At 51.1% G+C, this 23,162-nt stretch overlaps 1 protein-coding gene across 2 annotated transcripts; it reads left to right on the top strand.

Annotated features, from left to right (window-relative positions):
• Window positions 1-1,150: 1,150 nt before the first annotated feature.
• Window positions 1,151-21,989, top strand: Map2k3 (mitogen-activated protein kinase kinase 3). Of its 2 annotated transcripts, XM_034505265.2 has the most exons (13): window positions 1,156-1,395; window positions 3,872-3,937; window positions 11,156-11,222; window positions 11,594-11,642; window positions 12,443-12,556; window positions 12,777-12,896; window positions 13,983-14,099; window positions 14,841-14,892; window positions 15,784-15,911; window positions 16,251-16,328; window positions 19,072-19,211; window positions 20,315-20,360; window positions 20,915-21,989. In XM_034505265.2, exons 1-13 carry the CDS (start codon window positions 1,347-1,349, stop codon window positions 20,996-20,998), a joined length of 1,110 nt encoding a protein of 369 aa, XP_034361156.1. In that variant the 5' UTR covers window positions 1,156-1,346; the 3' UTR covers window positions 20,999-21,989. The 2 variants fall into 2 exon arrangements, with proteins under 2 accessions (XP_034361157.1, XP_034361156.1); XM_034505266.2 differs by lacking the exon at window positions 3,872-3,937 and having other exon boundaries at window positions 1,151-1,395.
• Window positions 21,990-23,162: the final 1,173 nt, after the last annotated feature.

The raw sequence follows: 23,162 nt of genomic DNA, 5'->3' as shown, positions 1-23,162 counted from the left end.
TGACTAACTCATTAATCTCCTCCTGTTTGAGGGCCTTGTCTGAGTCACCCTGGTGCCTGGGAGGCTGGCACGGGACTAGAGTCACTTTACCCATGTCTGTGGCATGCTTTTCCTACTTCCTCTGTTCATTCCTCGAATAGTTCTTAGGCACCTACTATGTGCATGGCTCTGAGCTAAGCCTTGGGATACAGCAGGGGATGAGACATTGGGGATTCCTAATGGGGAGGGGCAGGTGGCACGGGAAGAGGGCTGCGGTAGAAACCAAATATGCAAGCCAGGCATTCGGGGCTTGAGTGTTGGCCAGAGAGCTAAGACTTACTCGAGCTCCGACCGACTCCTTGACCTTGTGCTTCTTGACCTCACTAGACCTGGCTTTCCAACCGACCCCAGAGATTCCTGGTTAGTGTGAGGACAAAGGACCGACGGCCGAGATGGAACCCCAGTCAAGGCTGACAAAAGGTATTTCAATGTTTGGAATGACACTTTGTTTAATCTGAGAGTACCCCCAGCCCGGGGAGTAGAGCTGCTATAATGTTACAACCAAAACAGTTACTTTGTCACTAGGCAAAGGTTAGCCACTGAATTCCCCCGCTCCCTAGGTGCTGGCGTGCCAGGTGCTCATAGAGGCTGGACTTAAAACGCGTGCTCGCTCAACAAGGCGCAGTAAACTCTTTCCCACGGTCGGTGAACACTCACCTGGCACGCGCCCGCCGTGGGATCGCTCTTTTCCTGCTGCCCTAGGAGGCAAGCCGGTGGTCGCCGCTCTCTTCAGGGGAGCACATGGAAGCTCACCCTCGGTACGGCTCAAACATTTAGGAGTCCAGTCTCAGGGTGCACTTTTAACTGCACCGAGCGCATCAGCCCTGCCGGCCACCCTAGAGATTTTGGGCTTTTCCAGATTACGACCCGCACATGCTGTGCCGTAGGGGGCACAGGCTGGGGTACCCAGAACCACGCCAGCACAATCCTGCGAGTGGGTAGGGCTATCATCTTGATGGCAAGAGGGCGGAGCCGGGCTGGACTAGGGGAAAGCTGGGTTGGATTCCGGCTCTTGGAGGGTGGGGTTTGTGCGTGACAGTTCGAGCGGCGTCTGATTGGCTGGAGCCTTTTCAGGCGGGCCAATCAGTACGATGGGCGGGGCCTGCGTGGCGCCGTCGGCAGGCGTCCGGCGCTGCCCAGTGTGGCAGTGGCGCCGCCCGCCTCGGACGCTTGGAACCGTCGCGTCTGTGTCGCCTGTCGCCCATCGCCTGCCGCCGCTGCCAGACACCAGCAGCCATGAGCGCGCCCGGCCCCGGTGTAGTCTGCTGTCCTCTAGATTAGTGCTCTCCGCCACGACGGTCCGCAGCATGGAGTCTCCCGCCGCGAGCCCACCGGCCAGCTTGCCTCAGACCAAAGGTAGGCTCTCCCGCCCTACTGCGCGGCCCGAGCCACATTCAATTTGAGCCCGCCCGTGACCCTGGACTCCCTTCCGAGCTGGGCACAGGCATCTGCACTGCAACCCAGAACTGGGTCCAGCCGAAGCCCGGGACCTCACGGGACCTCGTTGAAATCCGGATCTTAGGCCGTGGGACTTCAACCAGGCAGGACCTTGTTCTCCTTACTCCGCTCCAAGTCTGGAGCCTCACCGTGAGCTTTAGGCTTCCGGGCTTCATCCTGGACTCAACCAGGATTTTCAGTGATCCTTGCTAGAGGGTCTTTGGGCTGCATTAGCCCCCTCAGGCCAGGCTCTTGGATTTTGTCCAGGCTGGAATTTACTCTGTTCTGGGCCCCAGGGCTGTGTTCCCAATGCCGGAAACCTGTCTACTCTTGAATTCAGAACTCCTCCTCTCTTCCAACTCCTTCCATCCTTGTAAATCCTCCTTTGCCCCATGCCTTGCTGGCCTGCACACTGACCGCCTGCACTCCTCTCTAAGGCTGTACCTGTAGAACTTCCTGGCGTCTCCATTTCGCAGCTCAGCCCATGCTACCTGCTACTTGTTGATTCAGTTGCAATCTTCTCACTGAGTTTTAGGAGCTGACCGATTCTTGCACCTAGTGTTTCTTGGTCTGCTGCTCTTAGATCTGCAGTGTGGTCCTTGGGCTAGCAGCAAGCTAGGGGCTGACGGTACAAGGCTTGGACTTGTCTTCTCCAAGTAACTAACTGTCTTTCCTGGAAATTTCTGTGAGGTGGCAGTGGTGCTGCGTGGGCTGCAGCAGCAGCAGCAGCAGCAGTATTTGTCATGGGAAGTGAGGGGGACAAAATTTGGAGGTCAGAATGCTTTTTTTTTTTTTTTTCCAGGAAGAGAGAAGGATGTTTTTGACATGTCAGAGTCTCAGTAGGTTGGACTGCAGAAAAGATTTCCAAGCTGGAGCTATAGATGTGAATGGGTTGACTCTCTGCATTTTGAACTGCCTCACTTGGCCAGTTCCTGGACATGTCTAGGCCTTATTAATGAAATGGACATTGGGGTGTGATGTGAGATTGACTATAGAGTGGTTTGAAGCAAGCATGTCTGAGATGATCAAGAACCCAGCATAGCACCCAGCACATAGTAGGTCCCAGGGGAAAATAGTTGCTGCACATCCTTGAGTGTTTCCAGTTTCCCTGCTGAGAAGGCTCAGCCCTGTGGGATCTGGGCCCAGTTTTGCATGGCAGCTGCAGAGTACAGAGGACAACAGGGATGGCGCGCACTCAAGAGGGTGCTGTGCAGTGGTGGCCTTCTCTCCTTCTGACCTAGGAAACCTCGACCTCAGGAGTTCTTGTCCTGGGCAGGCTGTCCTGAGCAGGCAGGGGCCTTTTGGGTCCCCTGCAGCTGGCTTCCATGGCTGTGCAGGAGCCTAGTGGGCGGGGTAATTGCATCTTACATAAGTGGGAGGCCAGATCCCTGACCATTGCCCAACTTCTGTGAGTAACTAGGGAGGCACTTATTGGGGGAGGTGGCTGGGGAGGGACTTGCAGTGCAGACCTCGTGGAACTCGAGAACCAGGAAATTAGATGCTGCTCCACTCAGGAAGGGTTTGGAAGCGGTGTTTGTTTTGGAGGCATTTCAGCTCTTCCAGGCAAGAGATGCCTCATTAAAATAAAAGTTGCAGTTGCAGATCACGGTGGGGGGGGGGGCGCGGCGGTAGAGACATTGCGAGTGACATTGCAAAGCAGTGTATAGGGAGATCGTGGACTTTCATGTGCTTGGTGACTTGAGGCCTGGCACTGGACGTTCTGGGCCTCTCCTCTGAGAGGGCCAGTGTAAATAAGGCAGATTTTAAGTTAGGTAATTGGGTGGAGGCTCTCTCCAAGGTCCAGGATCCCTGTAGCCTTTTAGGGGTCTGGAGATAGCTGTAGTGGAGGACTGACAATATCCATTCACCAAAATTCTAAGAGGTTTTTTTCTTTTCTTTTTGCTATATGCTGTGTATTGCTTTGTTTATTACTCATCACCCCATTTGCCCATAAACAGAGGCTGCACAGCCATGAGGGCAGAGCACAGCTACAGCAGGACTCTATTATGATCTCCCCAGGGCTCCTTCCAGCCCATTCCCATGTGAGGTGCTTAGTTAGGGGAGCCGTGGGACACTGGTACCCTGGCCATCACCCCCATGTTCACTGGAGCATGAGGCCTGCTGAAGCAGAGGACCACCTATTGTGCACGCAGTCTTTACAGTGGATGCTTCCTTGAGTGTGGCCCTGCAACAGATGCAAAGTGGAGACCTTGGTGAGGTCACACCAATATGGATCCTGACAGGAACGCTTTTCCACCTTTGCAGGAGACTTAAATTAAAAATTACACATATGAATACACGCGCAGGCACACACACACACACACACACAGGCACACACACATATGCATGCCACATGTATGGGGCCAGTATACTTTGTGAGTATCTGTTCTTTCAGTTCAGACATGTGGATCAGCCTTCCATGTGGGTTTCGAGCATGGAACTGAGATCATCCGGCTTGATAGTAAGTACTTTTACCTGCTGAGCCATCTTGCTAGCCTGTTTGCTGAGGACTTTGAACAGAGCTGGGAGTGGTAGCACCTGACCTTTGGTGGGGACTGCAACTTTATCTATGAACTTCCCACTGGCAACCTGGTCTTTGTGTTCAAGCCTAGGACACACGTGTGAGGCATGTAGGTCCCACAACTTTGTTGACTTCTCCTGTCTCCTTGCTCATTAGTGGGGCACTGGCTGCTATCTGAGGCCAAAGGCAGCTGGTACAGGGGCACATGTAGTCAGGGTGGTCTGGGTTTGCATGTCATATTTGTCCTTGTACATATTGTCAGGGATGGCCTTTGGCACTCTGTTGGAGGTGTCATTGGCTAAGGAGCACTGAATGTCTTGTCCTGGTCCTGTCTGCTATGGTTATAGCTTTCCTCTTGTCCTGGGAGTTGGAAAGACTAGAGGGTGGCACCTTGGGGACTTCCCCCAGTCCTGGTGTGACGCACAGGAAACTCTCTATCAGCCAGCCTGTGGCTCAGGGCCTGAAGGCAGTAAAGTTCCCAGTCAGCCTGTGTGGGGAGAGGCAGCCAGGCTTCCGGTGGGTGAGTCAGCAGGCGCTGGATGCTGACTCACCACAGACATGCCAGTCACTGCCTATAGCTTAAAAGGGGCAATGCCGGGCAGGGGCTTACATACCTCCACCTGTAGGCTGCCCCTGGCCCTGGGCAGGACACCACAGGTGGTCTGCTCTGGACCTTCAGTTGAGCTGGGATTCTGGGCAGATCCTCCTGTCCTGTCCAGGAACTTCCTCTGTTAGGTAAACGACTCTTGCTTCCTCTTGCTCACCACATGAGAGTAGATGGCAGCTGTTGTTGACTGCCCCTGGCCCAGGGAACAGTCCTGGTGAAAGCTAGGAGCAGTGGCTTTGCAGGGTCAGCCAGCTTGAACGGCCTGGAGTCAGCTCTGCCCATTTTGCAATGTAACATTGAACAAATTGTATCTAGTGCATTCTTGATACTTTGTATAGATTTCTGTCCAGTGAGTATGGGGCATCTTTCAGAGAAGAAGCGGAAGTGTCCCCCTCCTCCCAGCAAAATGAGTACGGGAACCTTGCCTGTATGGATGCAGATGGTCTTTTATCCAGTGGCATTGCAGCTATGTTATAATGGACCTAGGATCCCATCCTGACTCTTACTTCCTCATCTAGGCAAATGGCATATCCTCTTTGACTCTCAGTCCTCTTCTGGGCAGTGGGAGGAAGCACCTCTCCCCTGCAGGGTGGTAATAAAGATGGGAGATAGTGTTTCCAAAACAAATAGCATCTGTCATTATTTAATTGTTAGGATTGTGGCTGGTTCTTATTGGGAGGTGAATAAATGGCTTCTGATGATATACTCATAGAATTTGTAACAAAAAGCTTCTTTGGTTAGAAAGCCAGAGTTTGCCAGGCTCTAGGACAATCTTCCTAATGCTGCTACCCTTTAATACAGCTCCTCATGTTGTGGTGACCCCCGCCACACAATTATTTCCATTGCTATTTCATAACTGCAGTTTTGCTACTGTTATGAATTGTAATATAAATATCTGTGTGTTTCCAATGGTCTTAGGAAACCCTTGTGAAAGAATAGACCCTAAAGGGGTCTCGACCCACAGGTTGAGAACCCCAAGCTCTCAGCTCTTTCTCTGCTTCCTAAGCTGTAAATTACCATTGCTTCCCGAACTCCCTGAGGAAATCAAGAAGGGAAGCAGAGCACTGAGGTGATTGGTCCTTTCTGCAGATCTGTCCATGTCACTCAGCTTTGTTGACCAGTGGCATTGAAAGAATAGGTGAGGGAAGCTTGGGAGGTGTAGGGCCAGCCTCAGGGTAGAATCTCCTGGGCTAGTTTCTCAGGTGGTAGAATTTCGTCCATGTCAGACCTGGTGCTAGCCTGGGGAGTGAGTGAGTGAGTGGGCAGCAGGACTCAGGTGTGAATTCTCCCACACCTCCCCTTGGTTGTTTTTCCATGTTGCCCATATCTGTCAGATCTGTGTGCCCAGCAGCCCCTGGAGATTTTTTTTTCCCCATTGCAGGTAAAGAGCAGAGACAATGGCAGCTTGCCCTAACCCACTGGGGCACATAGACAACAAGCCTAGCAGTACTTGGCCTTGGGAGAGTCAGCAGCTTCCTAGCCCTCCCTATCCTTCTCCCTGCCTGCAGGGTTATGGTAGTAGTGCCTTGGCTGAGCTGGAGTCCAGGGCTGCCCTGGCTTCTCAGGATCTTCTGTCCAGCAGTGCCCACAGCTAGTCCTGACCCTGAGCAGTTCAACCAGACCTTCCTACCGTGTATGGGCCTATGGTGAAGCCTGCTCTGATCCCCTCTCCTGCTTTCCCCTCCCCCCAACTTCCTTCCTCTCCCTTTGCTCCCCATCTCCCCAGCACTGCTCTTCATCTTTCTCCTCTCCCCCCCTCTGTTTTTCTCTCTCTTCTTTTTGAGACTTAATTACAAATGTGCGCCCCCCCCCCCCTGTTTTATGTGGTGTTGAGGATCAAACTCAGGGTCTCTGGGGGTTCAAGTCAGGGCCTCATGCACACTAGGTAAGCATCTACCAGTTGAGTTCTGTCTCCAGTTTTAAAGGTTGCACTTATTAGCAATCAGTTGGTGGAGGCAGGAGAAGCAGAAGTTCAGTGTTGTGCTTCCATAGCTGTGGTGTATACACCTTTAATTTCTGCACTTAGCAGGAAGGAGCCATCATGGGACTGTATCTCAAAATGAAAAATTCAATGTCCTTCTCAGCTGTAGACTATACAATGAGGTCTTATGTGATGCTGGCTTAAAATATACAGATAAATAAAGTTGAACTTTGGTGTGTCCAAAGTATGTTTAGCCCTCTGTCCTACAGAGGCCCAGGCTGTTCCACACTGTCGACTACAGGGTATCCCTGGGATGAGAAGAGGAGGAAGCTGGACTCAGATGGCTAGGACCACCGTATCTCTTCTCTCTTGGTTTTGGCTTCATTTGTATTGGGACCTCAGTGAAAGGGAAGTTCTGTATGCTGGTTGATGAGGTGCTGGTTTAGGACAGTTCAGAGTCTATGTGGGTGAGTGTTTTTCTGGATGCCCCAACCTGTGTGTTGTCCACCTGTGGGGCTATGTGAACAGCCTTGGCTTTAGTCACCTGCATCACTGCAGATGACACCAAGTTCAGGAGTTTGTCTTGAGTCAGTGAGTGTGCAGTGACAGGCCAGGCTCCTTGGGGACAGGGCTGAAAAGGCCCCTGGATATTAGCAACGGAGTTTGGGCATAGTAAGAATGTAGATGGTGGTGTCCGGGATCCAAGGGTCAGTACTTTGGCTTGGCACATGATAACTCACTGAATTGCCATGGGAGTGGGAGTGGGTGGGCTATCAGAGGAACAGTTTTTAGCTGAAGGGAAATGAACATTTTGACAGCTCTCAGGATGAAGGCTTAGTGAGGTCTGGCCAGAGGAGGAGGACTCTTGTTGTGTGAGGACAGTACTGGGTCACAGTACTCGATAGCCCTCGATAGCCACAGCCTCTTCCCCTTTCCATCTGTGCTTGGCCCTGCTGCCATACTCAGAGGGCTCAGTCATTCCATGGTTACCCTATCCTGCCTCAAGTGCTTACCTGACTTCTAGGCCCTTAAAGCTGGCACATTTTATCTACTCAGGGGAAGCTGCTCACCAGAAAAGCTTGCCCTTCTTTTTGGTGTTCAGTTTATTATTCTGCTCAGTTGTGGATGGCCTAGCATGTTCTCTGAAAGCCTGCAGCATGCAGATGGCTGGCTGAGTGGGCAGATGGGACATCTTGCTTCTGACACTTAAGTGGCAGTAGTAGCTTCCAATTTAGTTGCCAGGCCCAGGAGCCATATGAAGCTCTGGTGATGGGGCAGGGATCATAAACAAGGCATGGGTGTCATTTTAGTCATTAGAAACCATGGGATGGCACTTACTGACTTATGGTGACTGCCTCCCCTGGCCTGCTCTCAGGCTATCCCTGCTGATGGATGGATGTTAGAGCAAGTGCGTCTGTTAAGGGTCACATCCATACCCCCCCCCCCAGATGTTCACAATGTCCTTTGTCATGCCGTCTCTCCACTTTGACCAACCTGTACAGTGGATCAGTAAAAAACTTTCCCTCATGGAGCAACTGAGAAGGAGGTGTAGTGTGGGTGGCGGCCTTAGTCATGCCCCCTGATCCTCTGTTAGGCACTGCTGGGTCCTGGGAGGTCTGCCATTCCTCTTCACATCACACTGAGGCTCTGGTGCCCAGAGAGGTGTAATCATGTGTCTGAGAGTGTAGAACAAGGAAGGTGCTGAGTGAGTGAGGGTTGAGCCCAGCCACTTGGCTCCAGAGTGGCCTGTCTGGAAAAGTAACTGAGAAGCCATGGCAGAGGCTGGGAGGACTCAGGGACAACAAGGGGACTTAGTTGCAGCATCAAGTGCAGGGTCAGGTACCAGCCTTTTGGGGTTGAAGGGCAGAGAGAATGGTACATGCAAAGCAAATATGGTGGGAAACAAGGTGGTTCATCCAGGGAGGTGTGAGGGGACAGTGGTGTGAGGGCAGGAGAGGGGGCCAGAAGTTCACCCTATCTCTGGGTAGGTACTTCATTATCAGGGCTGGAACCTCAGGTTAGTGGTTGAATCCCTCTCAGCCTCAGTGTCCCCACTTTCTGCCTGAGGAACTGCTGTGATGTTGGAGCGAGCTATTTTCATGCCTAGTACTGAGCTGGCCTGCACAAAGGACCCTGCGATCCTGGCAGGCCTGTGGTTTGCTCATGGTGGCCAAGAGCCTCTGTTTGTTGTGGTGACAGTCACCACCTTGGGCCACACCTGGATAGCCCCAGGCTGCCTGACCATCTGGGCCCAGCCCTGGCACTGGTATTGGATAGTGGCAGCAGTGGTTGGTGGCTCGAGGCTTCTTTCTGGGCTGTCTCCATGGCAGCCTTTCCCATTCCCTCTGACAGCTGGCATAGCTGCCCTAGTAGCTCAGGTCACTCCTAACATAGGCTGGTGGCCTTGTTAGGGTAGTTGGTTCTGTGCTGCCCAGCCTGGGACAATAAGAGAACCTTGCCACCATGTCCAACAGGCAGGTATGGGCATGCCTTTGACAGATGGGGCAATTGAGGCCTGGCAAAGGGCATATCTTAAAATATCTCCCAATCTACTGCAAGAGATCTACTCCCAAATCTACTACATGAGAACAGAAAGCGGAGGTGATGTGGGTGGGTAGCAGGTCCTACTTAGACAGGTTTGCCAGGGCTGGGGCTCAGACTGTGACTCTAGATGTTCTAAGCAGAGTTGTGTATTTTATTTTATTTATTTATTTTGTTTTTTTGAGACAGGGTTTCTCTGTGTACTCCTGGCTGTCCTGGAACTCACTCTGTAGACCAGGCTGGCCTCGCCTCAAACTCAGAAATTCGCCTGCCTCTGCCTTCCAAGTGCTGGGATTAAAGGCATGTGCCACCACTGCCCAGCTAGAATATTTTATATTTTGCTTACAGAAAGCCTCATATCAGAAATAAAATCTAGGTAGTGCAGGCCAAAGTGTAGAGAAATAGCTTGCACTAGTGTTTGCAGCTGTCTACCTTGACCCCAGCACATGTAGCCAGAGGTGGTGACTGGCAAAGACGGACCCACGAGTGCATGAGACTCAGGACCTGTCCTTCCAGCACAGGGAGAACCCCCACCAAGGGGTCTGCAGTGAGCCCAGCTGTACCTTGGTCTTCTGGTCAGTACTTTTGAGAGTCACTCTGGGCTGGCCTGAATACACAGGCCTTACTGCCTGAGTCACATTCCAAGCTTTATATTGTGCATAGCTATGGCTGGATCTGCCAGAAACTGGTTTAGATGTGGCTTCAGGAGCCAAGGTCTCCAGGGCAGGTGGTGGTAGGTATGGTGGGCAGTTCCCGACTATAGGGCTAGGTGGCCAGAATGAGCTGACAGCAGTTTGCAGGATGCAGTGGAAGCCTCTGGAAAGGGTAGGCACTTGGTCACTGCTTTTCTGCTGTGTGACACTGAGGAGACTTGCCATGTCTACCTCTCTCATCCTGCTTCTCCATGAAGTTTTCTCCCCTTGTGGGGGTCAGAGCCCCTGCTTCCTAGAGAAGCTGAGACTGAGTCAGTGCTTGATGCCAGTGGTGGGTGCTGAGCCACGTGGTCCTAGAAGTAGCAGGTGGAAATCCTAGGGCAGTTTATGTCAGTTGTGCACCAGGCCATGTCCTCATTGCCCTAGTGGGTGTCTATGCTCTGGTTTGACCAATGGGCAAATTGAGGCTCTGAGTGTGGAAATATGGTGAGCAGGGAATAGAACTCAGTCTCAGGTACTCCCCCACAAAGCTTGATCCTTGTTGAAGGACACTGTGTGGCAAGAGTTATTGTCAAAAAGTTCCACAGCCACAAAGTAGGCGGCTTCCATAGCAGGAATCAGAGAGGCGGATAGGCAGTTCTCATAGGCCACACAGGAAGGCTGGCTCTGCCTGTACTTGCTTTCAAGCCTCTCTTTGGCTAAGAGGTGGCATCTCCCATGGCTCACTTACCTTCTTTTTCTGTACCTGTTCCCTCTATTATAAGGATACCAGTGGGACTGGGAGAGCTCTTACCTAGGATTCATTCCCCTCTCCCCCCATGCACATGTGTGTGCACATGCACACATGCAGACACACTCTCCAGCTCTGTTGCTGGATTAGGGCCAGTCCTAATGATATCATTTTGATTTAAGTAGCTGCGAAAACCCCATTCTCCAAATAAGGTCACATTCTTGGGTACTGGGGGTCAAGACTTTTCAGCGTATAAGTTTTGAAAGACACAGCTCAGCCCATAACAAGAGACGTAGGGCATGCGCTTTTGTGTGGTTGGGAACACTGGTACTGGGCAGACAACATTCCATTCCTGGCAGTAAGAGGCCTGGAGACTCATGCATAGCTGAGCATGAGTGTGTGTGTATGTGTGTGTGTATGTGTGTGTGTATGTGTGTGTGTGCTGTAGGCACAGCTGTCTGGTGCCTCCCAGCTGCAGGGCAGCTCCCAGGAGGGTGGGGCTCGGCTTTGCTATTGTGGGAAGAGAAGGACTGAACCTGGTCCCCAGCCCTGAGGCTCTTCTGGGCACTGATCACACTCAGACATGTATGTGTGTGGGGAGGGGGCTGGGGAAGGGAGGGTCAGGTAGTGAGGACTAGGGGCCTGAGTAGCTTTGCCCAGCCTAGGACTAAACATTGACCAGATCTCTGTCTTTTCTCCACTTCAGGAAAATCCAAAAGGAAAAAGGATTTACGGATAAACTGTGTGTCCAAGCCACCTGTGTCCAATCCCACGTGAGTCTGCCTTAAGTTTCTCACTCTGTTGAGACTTGGAGAGGCCTCCTGGTGGAGGCCAGGGGTGTGAGTAAGAAGCAGGCATATGGGGGTCAGAGGTGGGCGAGAGAGCAGTCTCTTCTCATCCTGTCCTAGGTGGCTCCAGTGGGACTCAGGAGCATTGGCTGTTTGCCCATGCTTTCCCAGTCCTTGTCTTTGGGTCTCTGTCAGGGCTGCCTGGCAGCTGCACAATCACACTTCTACCTAGTAGCTGCTCAATAATCAATGAACTGAGGGGGCTGTGTAAGCTGCCCCCATGGCCAGCATAGTTCACCCTCTACCCCCTATTGTTCCTTCTCTCAGAGAAGCTTATGGATCTGATTTCTCCACAGACCCCCCCGGAACCTGGACTCCCGGACCTTCATCACTATCGGAGACAGAGTAGGTGGTGACTAGACACCAAGAGAGGCCTCCTACTTTATCCTATAGGGCCACTGAGAGGCGGCTATGGGTGGTAGACAGAGCTGGGCTCTGGGGAGGAACTTATCTCTTACTTGCTGGTGGTTGTGGCCCTGGGCTACCTGCCCTTAGATCTCCTATCTGGAAGAAGTACATTCCACTTGCCTTATAAGGGTGTGGGGAGCTCAGAGCTGCCACACTGCCTACTTCAGAGTGTGGGCTATGGATCCCACATGATTTCTGTATCACTTGGCAACAACATGTGGGACATGCAGGCTCCTGGGCTCTCCAGACCCCAGGTCAGACCCTAGACTCCATATTGTACATACCCCTGAGTGCCTTGGAAGACCTACTATTGAGAAGCCTGATTTGGGGATGTACAGGGCAGAGTATGCTGGGAGCCTCTTCTTGGAAGATCCTCCCTCCCCAGTCCCTGTCACTGCCTGGTGTTCTGTTAGTCTGGTTGTGTAATCCCATGTCTTTCACTCAGGGGAGGGAACTCCCACAAAGGTTCAGTAGATGATTGACTAATAGCTCCCTTTGCTGAGATGTGTTAGAAGACTTCTCCCAACATCTCCAAGTTTTTGGTTTTGCACTCATTTTATAGCGATCACTGGCAGGGTCAGATTGGCTAAGTTCTTTCCGCAGGGTCACACAGCACGGCATATAGCAGCTTCGAGCTCAAATCTGACTAGCTGGTTCTCTGCTTCTTTCGGGGTGAGGGACAAGAGCCAGTCTCTGGCTTGATGATCACCAGTCACCTCTCCCTTTTGCCTCTTAAGAACTTCGAAGTGGAGGCTGATGACTTGGTGACCATCTCAGAGCTGGGCCGTGGAGCCTATGGGGTGGTGGAGAAGGTGCGGCATGCTCAGAGTGGTACCATTATGGCTGTCAAGGTAAGCAGGGCTTCACCCTACCTGAAGTAGCACTAGGGGAGGCATTGTCTGAGCTTCAGGGTTACTGCCTACCTGTGGCTCTGTCCCTCACCCTCATCATCAGTGTTGAGGCAGAACTCAGACAAGTCAGGGCCATGGATTTCCCCAAGGTTCCTGTCCCTTGTGGACTGGGTAAGGGGAAGCAGCCTAGATGTGGCCTTGACATGTGGCTCTCCCACAGCGCATCCGGGCCACCGTGAACTCACAGGAGCAGAAACGTCTGCTCATGGACCTAGACATCAACATGCGCACGGTCGACTGCTTCTACACTGTCACCTTCTATGGGGCCCTCTTCAGAGAGGTAGGCTCTGTCTCTGCCCACCTCTTGCCAGTCCACAGCTGCCATTCCACTCCTGTCATGTAGAGTTCCCAGGACCTTGAGTATAGGGGAGCTATACCCAAGGAATGGGGAGCACTCTGCCACCTGATGAAATTAGCTGGGTTCTTGAGGGGCAGGCTTTCCTGTTCCTGGCCAAGTCTGTGCCTCAGATTCCTTGTCTGAAGATGAAGTAGGTGTCTGAGCAGTTCTCTTCAGGTTGTAGTCAGGGCCCTGGAGCTCCGTGGCAGCTGAGATTTGTGTTTGTGGTTATTTGCTTTCTGCTGGTCCCGTAGTGGCGATTCAGGGGAAGCCCCCAGGGGAGAAGCCCTGGAGGGGTGAGGATCTGGGCTAGATTCTAGATGTCTGTTGGGGTAGAGAAAAGCAGGGTGAATCAAGGTGTAAGGTCTAAGATCAGGAGCATAGAGCTGCCATCTGAGCCAGCTGGAAGCACAGCGTGAAGTGAGCACCAGAGTCAGGATGGAGCAGTGACTTCCCATGGTGACCTGTCATTTTGGAGCTCTTGAGTGGTCCATGATGTTTCTCTGTCCTGGCTTTCCTTTGGGCTCCTCTGAAGTCCCAGTGGTGGCTCAGACCCCACTTTATGCATCCCATGTGGTGGGCTGAGCACCTTGTGCAAGTGTCAGCCAAGTCTGAGCTCAGGAAGTCTTAGGCTGAGCCGCCTCTTCTGGAGGCCGTCTCAAGGCTGTGCAGGTTTGCTGGGAAGAAGAGAGGTGATTTGCCAGTGAAGAAATTTTGCTCTTGTCCTTTTATGTCCTGATTTGAAAGTCTCAGAACACATGCAGCTGCTTCCCTGGGACACTGTTGCACTGGGCCACAGGGCTGGGGACATAGGGCTGGGGGGCTTGAACTACATGGTGAGGTGTCAGAAAGGCAGATGGCAGTGGTGAGGGGTGAGAAAGTTCATCATGTCTCTTCCCAGGTAGAGGCTGAAACTGGTGCTCAAGGCTAGACTGTTACGATCAGGGCTGGGGAAGCCACTGGGAGCCTGAAGACTGTTCAGGGCTGGGCAGCACTGGTGGACAAGCTAAGCACTGGATGTTCTCACAGGGGGATGTGTGGATCTGCATGGAGCTCATGGACACTTCCCTGGATAAGTTCTACCGGAAGGTGCTGGAGAAGAACATGAAAATTCCGGAAGACATTCTGGGGGAGATTGCTGTGTCTGTGAGTGGCCTTGCCCTACCCAGTATGCACACAGCCTGCTGTGTGACTGACTCTTGGCAGAGCTGCTGTCCCCTCTAAGGCTTAGTACTTCTGAAGCCTGAGAGCAGTACCTTACTGAAGAGACCCCAGGGATGAGGCTCCTCAGGCTGGGCTCTTCCCTGGTTCCAAGCCCACGACTGGGGCTCTCACATTCCCGCTTACTTTGAAGAAAGGAGCTCAGTATTTCCCACTGCCTTGTACTAAGATGCCCCATCACGGCTATTGGAGGTCTAGGCCGCTTTGGGGAGATGCTTGCTTTTTGAGCCTACTGTTTCTAGAGGAGGGCAGCAACTCTGGTTTGAGCATTGCTACAGGGTGGGCAGTGGAATCAAGGATGCCCCTTTAATCCTGTTTGTACCTAGAAACATTTAAACCATCCCATGCCTCAGGGTTTTTTTTTTTTTTTTTTTTTTTTTTGCTAATCATCAGAGGTGGTTCCTGGGGGAGAGAAACTTGGGGAGGGGGTCCTGGGAGGTCTTGGTGATAGCCCTTAGGAGGCATTGCTTGGGATTTGTGGAGTAGGAGGAAGGCAGGAAGCTGATGTGTTTGTCTAGGACAGCCAGCATGGTAGGCAGATCTGGGTGTGGGCAGGAGCTGGGTGACGGGAGCTGGGATATGTTTAGAGGAGATGGGGCTCTACTGCTTTGTTGTCATTGCTGTTACCTGGAATAATAACAGTCCTGCCTCTCCCACCCCATTCAGATCGTGCGGGCCCTGGAACACCTGCACAGCAAGCTGTCTGTGATCCACAGAGGTCAGTGTCCTCCATCAACCACTGAAGCTCAGGCAGGGACAGACTGCGATATACCTGGTGGGGCATAGGTCACTTTCTGCCTTTGTGCCTTTGGCTCTGCTGTGCTCTGAATAGGAGGAGCTAAGTGGATCCCTGCTTTTCTGGGCTCCGTGGCCCACTTCTCGTTCGCATGTACATTTCATGTGCTGTGAAACGCCTGGGTTGTGGCATGTCACTCTAGGAATCTGCCACAAGCTCCCTTACCCCACACAAAGCCATCATAAGCTCTTCTGGGATTCCTTTGCCCCTGTGGCCACTGGTCGGGCTTTCCCCTCCAGGGCTGTACTGAAATATCAGCCTCCTGTTGACTTGGTTGCACAGTACCTAGAGAACAAAGGAGGCTGAGTGGGCTTTGATGCTCAGCGCCCATCCCATTCTGTCCTCAGGTCATCACTGTTGGCTCTCTGGCATGGAACCTTCCTGTCTTTTTCTGGGCATCTTTGTCTTTTACACATCCACGTGGCCCTTTGCTTAGAGGTTCCTGCCTCCTGTGAGGCAGGGGATGGGTGGGGCTCCTCATTTGCATGCATAGAGACCCATCATACACCTTCACTCCACTGTGGTTCACCCACACCTCTGCTTGCTGGCTTTGTGTCCATGGCAGGAGGCGTGCTTGGGTAGCCTTAATGTAGATATTCCAGAGCGCTGATGTTTCCCTTTGGTTGGGATAGGCTGAAGTACAGTTTGATTTGTCATCTAGCCTAATGATGGGACCCGGTGCTGCAGATCTCACTGCCTCTGTTTCCTTGTCTAATCCCTGGGGCACTGGGTAGCCTGCTGCTGGCCCACAGGGCACTGGAGAAGGCAGCATCCCATTTGGCATGAACTGAGAAAATCATGCTCTATTTGTAGATGTGAAGCCATCCAATGTCCTCATCAACAAGGAGGGGCACGTGAAGATGTGCGACTTTGGCATCAGTGGCTACCTGGTGGACTCTGTGGCAAAGACGATGGATGCTGGCTGCAAGCCTTACATGGCCGTGAGTAGGGGCATGCCCGCACGAAGGAGGACAGGACAAGATTTTGCCTCTGTGCAGTGGGCTGGACTTTTCCAGCTGTACCTCCGTTCTTAGGGACCCTGCCAGCATTTCCCTATACTCCGTGATTCCTGTTGGGATGAACTTGTGCTCTCTAGTGTTAGGAAGACAGGGATCCTTAAGACTGGTGGTCTGCTGGGAAGGCGGGGGTTGACTCTGGCTCTTGATGGCCTATATCATGCAAGCAGGAGAACCTAATGGCAGTCTGTTTTGAAGTAGAAGAGAAAAGGTTTAATTGAGGGAGCCTTGTTGGGTGTTCAAGCCTTCTGGTCTCTCTTGCAGCCTGAGAGGATCAACCCTGAGCTGAATCAGAAGGGCTACAATGTCAAGTCTGATGTCTGGAGCCTCGGCATCACCATGGTACTGTCAGGGGCTGGGCTCAGCACTTGCTGGTCTGTTGGGGTGGGAGCATGTCTGTACAGAGTCTGTGGGCTCCATCAAACATGCCTATTTGAATAAGAGGATATCTGTGAGTTGTAGGACTCCTTTCCTGATCATCATGATCTTCTCTGTATTCTGTGATGTCAGCCTTTTCCCTAGAGTCACTGGTGTAGATCAGGAAATCCCAGCCAATGCTAAGTTTAGTTGTTGTCATGTCCAAATCAAGAAGTAATTTCCAAATCAAGAAGGTAAACTCTTAGCTAGGTATAGTGGCACCCTCCTGTGATATGATTTCTTTGGTAGCATCCTTTTGTAATGGGATTCTAGGTGTTCAAGGGTATCCTCAGCTTCATAGTGAATTTGAGACCCTGTCTCAATATTCATCCCAACACTAAAAAAAAAAAAAAAAAAAAAGCACCTGGTTGCCCCTACTCCCTCCCTCAACCCCACCAAACAGGAGCCCATTGCTGTAGGTTTCTTTTGTGTTTCTCCAGGTCCAGTAGGATGAGGCTCTGGATCCTGGCTTGTGGAAGCTGAAAGGACCTTTGGTTTGGAGGGAGGAGAAGGGCCCAGAGCATTAGAATTGAGTTGGTCAGAAAAATCTAGATAGACCCGTGTCTTCTAGAACTGCCTGACAGAAAGCTCTAATTCACCTATTGATGTGATAAAACACAATAACCAAAAGGGGCTTGGGGAGGAAAGGGTTTATTTTGGCTTACAACTTTCAAGTTATATACCTTTACTAAGGGAAGTCTGGGCAGGAACTCTAAGGCAGGAACTGAAGCAGAAACCATGAAGAATGCTACTTCCTGGCTTGCTCAGCTTGCTTTGTTATATTACCCAAGACCACCAGCTCAGAGGTTGAGTTGAATGCCTATGGAGAGCTGGGGTATCCTACATCAATCACTCAAAAAAGTGCACAGGCTTGCCCACAGGCCAGTCCGGTGGGGGCCTTTTTTCAGTTGAGGTTCCCTTTTCCCAAATGACTTTAACTTGTGTAGAGTTGACACAAAACTAGCCAGCACAGTGTTACAATGAGGTTGAATTCTTTGAAGACGAGGACACTTCTATATTGCACACATGTGAGAAAATGATATGGGGAGAATAGTCTATCTTCAGTCGCAAAGACATTTAACAGACAGGGACATTCTGACCGTCAGGAGTCACAGTTACCAAGATATGCTGTTCTTCCTGTCTAGTTGTTTTGAGACTGTTCAAGTACCCATGATTGATCTCATGACTGTCAGGTAAACATTTTGTTATTTTTAAAGAGGCTTTATCTTGAAGGCTGGGGCCAGAGTTTTACAGTAGGGTTTTCAGGCCCTAGAAACAGGAGCAAGGCTTGGACTGTCTTCTAGAACCTCTCCCTCCAGGTCCACTGCTCACGTGTGTCCTTGGCCTAACATTTCCACTTAAGATGCTGCCGTCCCAGGGAGCAATGGCGGGCATGGTTCAGTGCATCCTTCTTGGTGGGCTCTGGCCTTGGGAGCTCTGAGCACACACATTTTCTGTGTCTTGGAACACAAGGGAGTTACCTTGCGCAGACAGGTCACACTCAGGAAGGTTCTGAGCCAAGAAGGACCTGAATGGTGTCACCATCCCCACTGCTCTCCCCAACACTCATCCATTATAGGAGGCTGGCTCCCAGGGATGGTCTTGTGATAGGTAAACTGTCTTTGTATTGAGGTAGTTTTTGTTTATTATTTTTTTAAACTCTTTTTAAAAAAAGATCATCAGAATGGGCAATGGTAATGTATACCTTTAATCTCAGCAGATTAAAGAGGCAGAGGCAGGTGGATCTCTGAGTTCAAGGCCAGCCTTGTCTACAGAGACAGCTCCAGAATAGCTAGAGCTACAAAGAGAAACCCTGTCTCAAAAAACCAAAGAAGACAAGATGTTTGCAGTCCAGGCTCTGGTGCCTTTGGGTTAGGTATATGGGTGCTACTGAGCTTTATTGTCTGCAGAAAAGTCCCATAGTAGATTCTGGAAATGCTGAGTGCAATTCTGTCCTGTGGGCAGGCACACATGTGACACACACTGTCTTCCTACCAGTGCAGTTCCCATGTTGGCTGGAAAGGCATGGAGACTGACGGGAAAGCCCCTTCTCAGCTTAGTTACTAGTGCTTTACGTGGGTCCAGTTGCATTTGCTATAGAGGTGTCTCCTCTGTTCCTTACGGTGGTTACAGCCTGTCACCAAGGCCTTCTGCTGCACCAGTCAGGAGGTATCCATGCAGGAGTCTGCCACTCCCTGTTGGCCTAACTAGTAAAAACAACAGCTGGATAGGTGGCCCTGGATAATGAAGTTTGTGTTGGGGAGGTACTGAAGAGGAAGTAGCTGGGGCCAATAGGGGCTTAGGAATTGACTCAGTGAGGTACTTTGCTGACTGCTGCCTCATGGGAAGGTGTATGTGACTGCCACTCCTCATGATTGACATTCTATCTGGAACCCAAGTTGTTAGATAAAATCATCCAATTTACGAGTGCTTGAAAAAAAAAAACCAAACAGTACTGGTCAAACCCAGCCCAGGGCTAGCCTTAGCCTGAGCTAGGTTTGCCAGTCCAGTCAGAGGCGCTCCAGTACTTGGCTGCTGCTCGGATGAGAGCAGTCAGTGTCAGCAGCACCACTGGCCTGGCCTGGGTTGTTGGGGATGGATGGGTAGATTTCTACTTCATGCTTCTGGGTACCAAATGAGCCTGCTGGCTCTGCTGTCTCTATTTCAGATTGAGATGGCCATTCTGCGATTCCCTTACGAGTCTTGGGGGACACCGTTCCAGCAGTTGAAGCAGGTGGTGGAGGAGCCATCCCCACAGCTCCCAGCAGACCAGTTCTCCCCTGAGTTTGTGGACTTCACTAGCCAGTGGTAAGTGTCTGGGCTTTGTCCCCTCCTCCTGCAGCAAGTTAACCCTCGAGCCACGTGGTATTAGAAGGCAGGAGGTAAAGTTAGCTCCAGCAGAAGTAAAACCTGGGTCCCAGTAGTAGCTTTTAGTTTTGCCTTTGCAGAAAAGGATGAATCAGGTAGACCCAAAGAGTGGAGTGCGTGTGCGTGTGTGTGTCTGATAATATATGTTATAGAAGATTAAAATGCATAATGAAGTTGCTTTTTTGGTATCTAGAAGTTTTTTACCGAATTATGGAATGTTCATAGACGCTTTATAAATGTTATGTTTTTAAGCCAGGCAGTAATGGTGCACATCTATAATCCTAGCACCTGGGAGGCAGAGGAAGGAGAATCTCTGTGAGTTCCAGGACAGCCAGGGCTACACAGAGAAACCCTGTCTCACAAAACAAAAGAAAAAAAAGATGTTTGAAGTTACAAAAGAATAAGAATAGCAGTTATAAAGACCAAGCTCTCTAACCATGCTTAAATAACAGCATGGAAAATTAAAAGTAGATTCATATAAATAACTCTTGGATTACAAAAGAGCTTAAGAAAATACATTTTTAAGAAACCAGTGAGAGCAAACCAATGTTTGTATGTGTTGGCCCAGAGATTCTCAGAGAACAAGTCAAAGCCTCTCAATGAAGAAAAAACAAACAAACAAACAAACAAATAAAACAAAAACAAAACAAAAACAAAAACAAGAAAAACTGCAGGCCCATGAGGCCAATAACAAAGTCGTTGATTAGTTTGACTCTTTTTGATTGGAATTCATGCTCCAGAACCACTGACTGGAGTCTTTCCTTCTGATAAAGGATAACCTAGTGTATGGTTTAGGCAGAGCATGTCAGGGTTGTGCCATGGACCCAGCCTGGAGTACTATAGAGACAACTGGATTCTAAGAGGAAGGGAAAGTTGTCCCAAGATTATAGTTAGTACCCATGGACCCAAAGCCACTTTGCAAGACCCCCAGACAGTTCGCTCCTTCTCTGAGCCCCAGGAGTCTGCTGCTTAATGGGGGCAAGCCCAGCCTGTCTAGATTCACTTCCTCCGTGTGAGCCTGGCTTCACTGCCCTCTTTCCTAGCCTAAGGAAGAACCCTGCGGAGCGCATGAGCTACCTGGAGCTGATGGTGAGTGTGCATGGGAAGTGGCTGCCCTATCTCCCGTGCTGTGTAGTGGCTGGGTGGGGCTGTCTGGGACTGTAGGGAGAGGGTTGCATCCCAGGGTGGAGGCTAGCTCTTCTGCCTGGCTCCTGCATGCGCCTGTGCAGTTGCACCTTTGCTCACGAGTGCACCCCAGACCTTGTGGAAAGGTGCACAGGGCTGTGGCAGTGGGGCACAGGAGTCATTGTGGCATCGGGGAAGGCTTCCTAGAGGAGATGCCATTTGAACTGAGCCTGGAAGGATGGATATGGGCTCTTTGCTGATGAAGGAAGGGTAGAGGGTCTGGTAGGGCAGAGGTCTGGTACCATTGAGGAAAGAGATGTGTGTGTGGTGGGAGGAGCACTGCAGGAGGATGAGGCAGAACCACAAGCTTTGATGGCTTTGGAGGGCTTCTAGGAGCAGTGGTCCTAGAAGGATTAGCAGGAGTTGGCCAGGTAGGAGCATGAAATGAGAGAGTCTCTCCTTTATACTTTCTTTTGTACCCCTTCACCCCCAGAAACTGTACCTCTCTTTCCTACCAGGAACACCCGTTCTTCACCCTGCACAAAACTAAGAAGACGGACATTGCTGCCTTTGTGAAGGAGATCCTGGGAGAGGATTCATAGGGACTGGCCTGGGACCCCACTAGTCTGCCAGCATCCATACACCTGTGCTGGAGCAGCACCTACCTACAGCCATAAGCTACTGCCATTCTGGTCCTGGGCATTCGAGAAATTAAGGGGGTTGTTCCTGTCTGTCTCTGCAACTAGCTGTCCCAAGTGCCAAAGAATCAGACCTCAGGGGCTCCCAGCCAGGCTATATGTGCCCCACAGTGCCTCTGCTGTTGCTGTTCCCAGGGTCTCAGGCCTCTACCCAAGGGATGAATTTTGAGGGGCCTTTGTACCTCAGCAAATGTTGTTGCTTCTTGAAGAGCAGGCAGCCGGTGCCTGTGTGGACAGGCCATAGCCTTGGTACTGTCCTGGATGCCATCCAGGTTGTATATATATTTTAAATCACTGAATGAATGGACTTTCTACACTGTGGCCTGGATCAGGGACGTCTCTATCCTGTCTCAGGTGCTGAGGACACGCTATGGGGATGAGCCATGTGAATCCCCTAAGACTTTCCTGAGAGATGTGTTGAGCTCCCCAAGGCCTTCACCCAGCACTGGCCAATGGTCTCTGAGGGGCACACTGCCCTCAGATAGCTCCTGGTCACCACCTCTGGTGGCATCTGCCTTTCTGACTTCACCCAGCACTGGCCAATGGTCTCTGAAGGGCACACTGCCCTCAGATAGCCCCTGGTCACCACCTTTGGTGGTATCTACCTTTCTTTTTGAACTATTATCCCTGTTGCCTTTTGCTTTGTGGGTGTTGCTGGTTTTTCTTGCATGGTTTGGAGCTGATCACTTAACCCTGGGTACTAGGAGGCTCACAGCTGCCCAGTGCTCAGACCGGAGTTTGCAGGATGGCTCAAGCTCTTTGCTCAAGGCCATGAGGGAGCTGTACCAACTCTCCAGGTGTGACCAGCACATGGAAGCTAATAGGTTTACTTTGGTGGTGTTTTTAAAAAAAAAAAAAAAGAAGAAGAAGAAGAAAATATATTTTTGTGAAGAAAGGCCTGCCTATTCTAGCCTTTTCCTGGGCAGGAACCTATTGCTGTTTTAATTAAAAAACAAACCAAAAAAAAAAAAAAAAAACCCAAAACAAAAAACCTGTGTGAGACTGACTGTGACAAGCCTGCTCTTTCTTGGGGGAGTTGTAGAGGCCTTGGTGGAATCCTTACTTTGGGACCATGCTTGGACAATATAGCCAGGCGCTGGAGGCTTCACACTTGGCCATAGTTCACAGGAGGACACAGGTGCTCCTAAGGTGCTCTGCTGAGGTGCTTCATTCAATGGCCACCCAGGCTAGCCCCCCTGTCGAGGCAACCTGACTCACCATCATCCAAGTGATGATTGATGGATGACTGGTTATGAGGAGGCAGGTTCCACATTGTTTGCATTGCTATTTGAACTTACAGATGAGGGAATGTGCCCGGAGAGCTCCCAGCACTTACTCAAAGCCAGCTGATGCGCAGGACAGGTAGTGGTGCCTACAAGAAGGCTCTGAGGGTGTGGCTTTGTATAAAGCTCATGCTAGGTCAGTGTGGCCCTGTGCTTCTTGAATGTGGACTGGGAGTCTTCCACAGGTCTCGTCCTCCTATAAGCAGGGATGTGTGTCATCTTAGGCACTGGTGGATTCAGGACAACATCTTAAAGGACCTGTGTTCATACACCACTCTATGAGGCCATCAGGATCTAGTGGCTGCTTCTCCTAGCTTGACAAACACAGGTCCCTAGCCACAGTCCTCTGGAGGGTTACTCCTGGCTAGGAAGGCTCATGTGCTCATGCCCAAGTCAGAAGACTGGAGTGGAACTTCAGGTATAGGTGGACCATGGGGAGAGTCAGCCCACATAGTTTGGGAGCAGGGCCTTGGTGTGTCTGTGAGAGTACAGAACCCCAGTAGGGGCTCCATCACCACTCTTCCTTCACCTCTGTGCAGTAGTTTCCCAGGTTTGGCTTCCATAGCTCCACAGAGCCCCTTGCCTTTAGACATAGGTTGGTTTTCACCCCAGAGGTCTGTGTTGGCAGGTTCTGTCTCAGGACAGCCATGACTTAAAAGAATAGCCCACCAGGCTCAGTGCCATCAGGACACATGTGCCTTGCCACTGTACTCCTGTGAGAGGAAACTGCCAATCCCTAAAGGGACTTGGTTAACTTTTGTTGAATGAATAGAGAGAGACTCTAA

This window comes from Arvicanthis niloticus, chromosome 6 (assembly GCF_011762505.2).
Source record: "Arvicanthis niloticus isolate mArvNil1 chromosome 6, mArvNil1.pat.X, whole genome shotgun sequence".
Taxonomy (NCBI): domain Eukaryota; kingdom Metazoa; phylum Chordata; class Mammalia; order Rodentia; family Muridae; genus Arvicanthis; species Arvicanthis niloticus.
The sequence above is the reverse complement of the archived record's forward strand: the minus strand, read 5'-3'. Positions and strand labels throughout refer to the sequence as shown.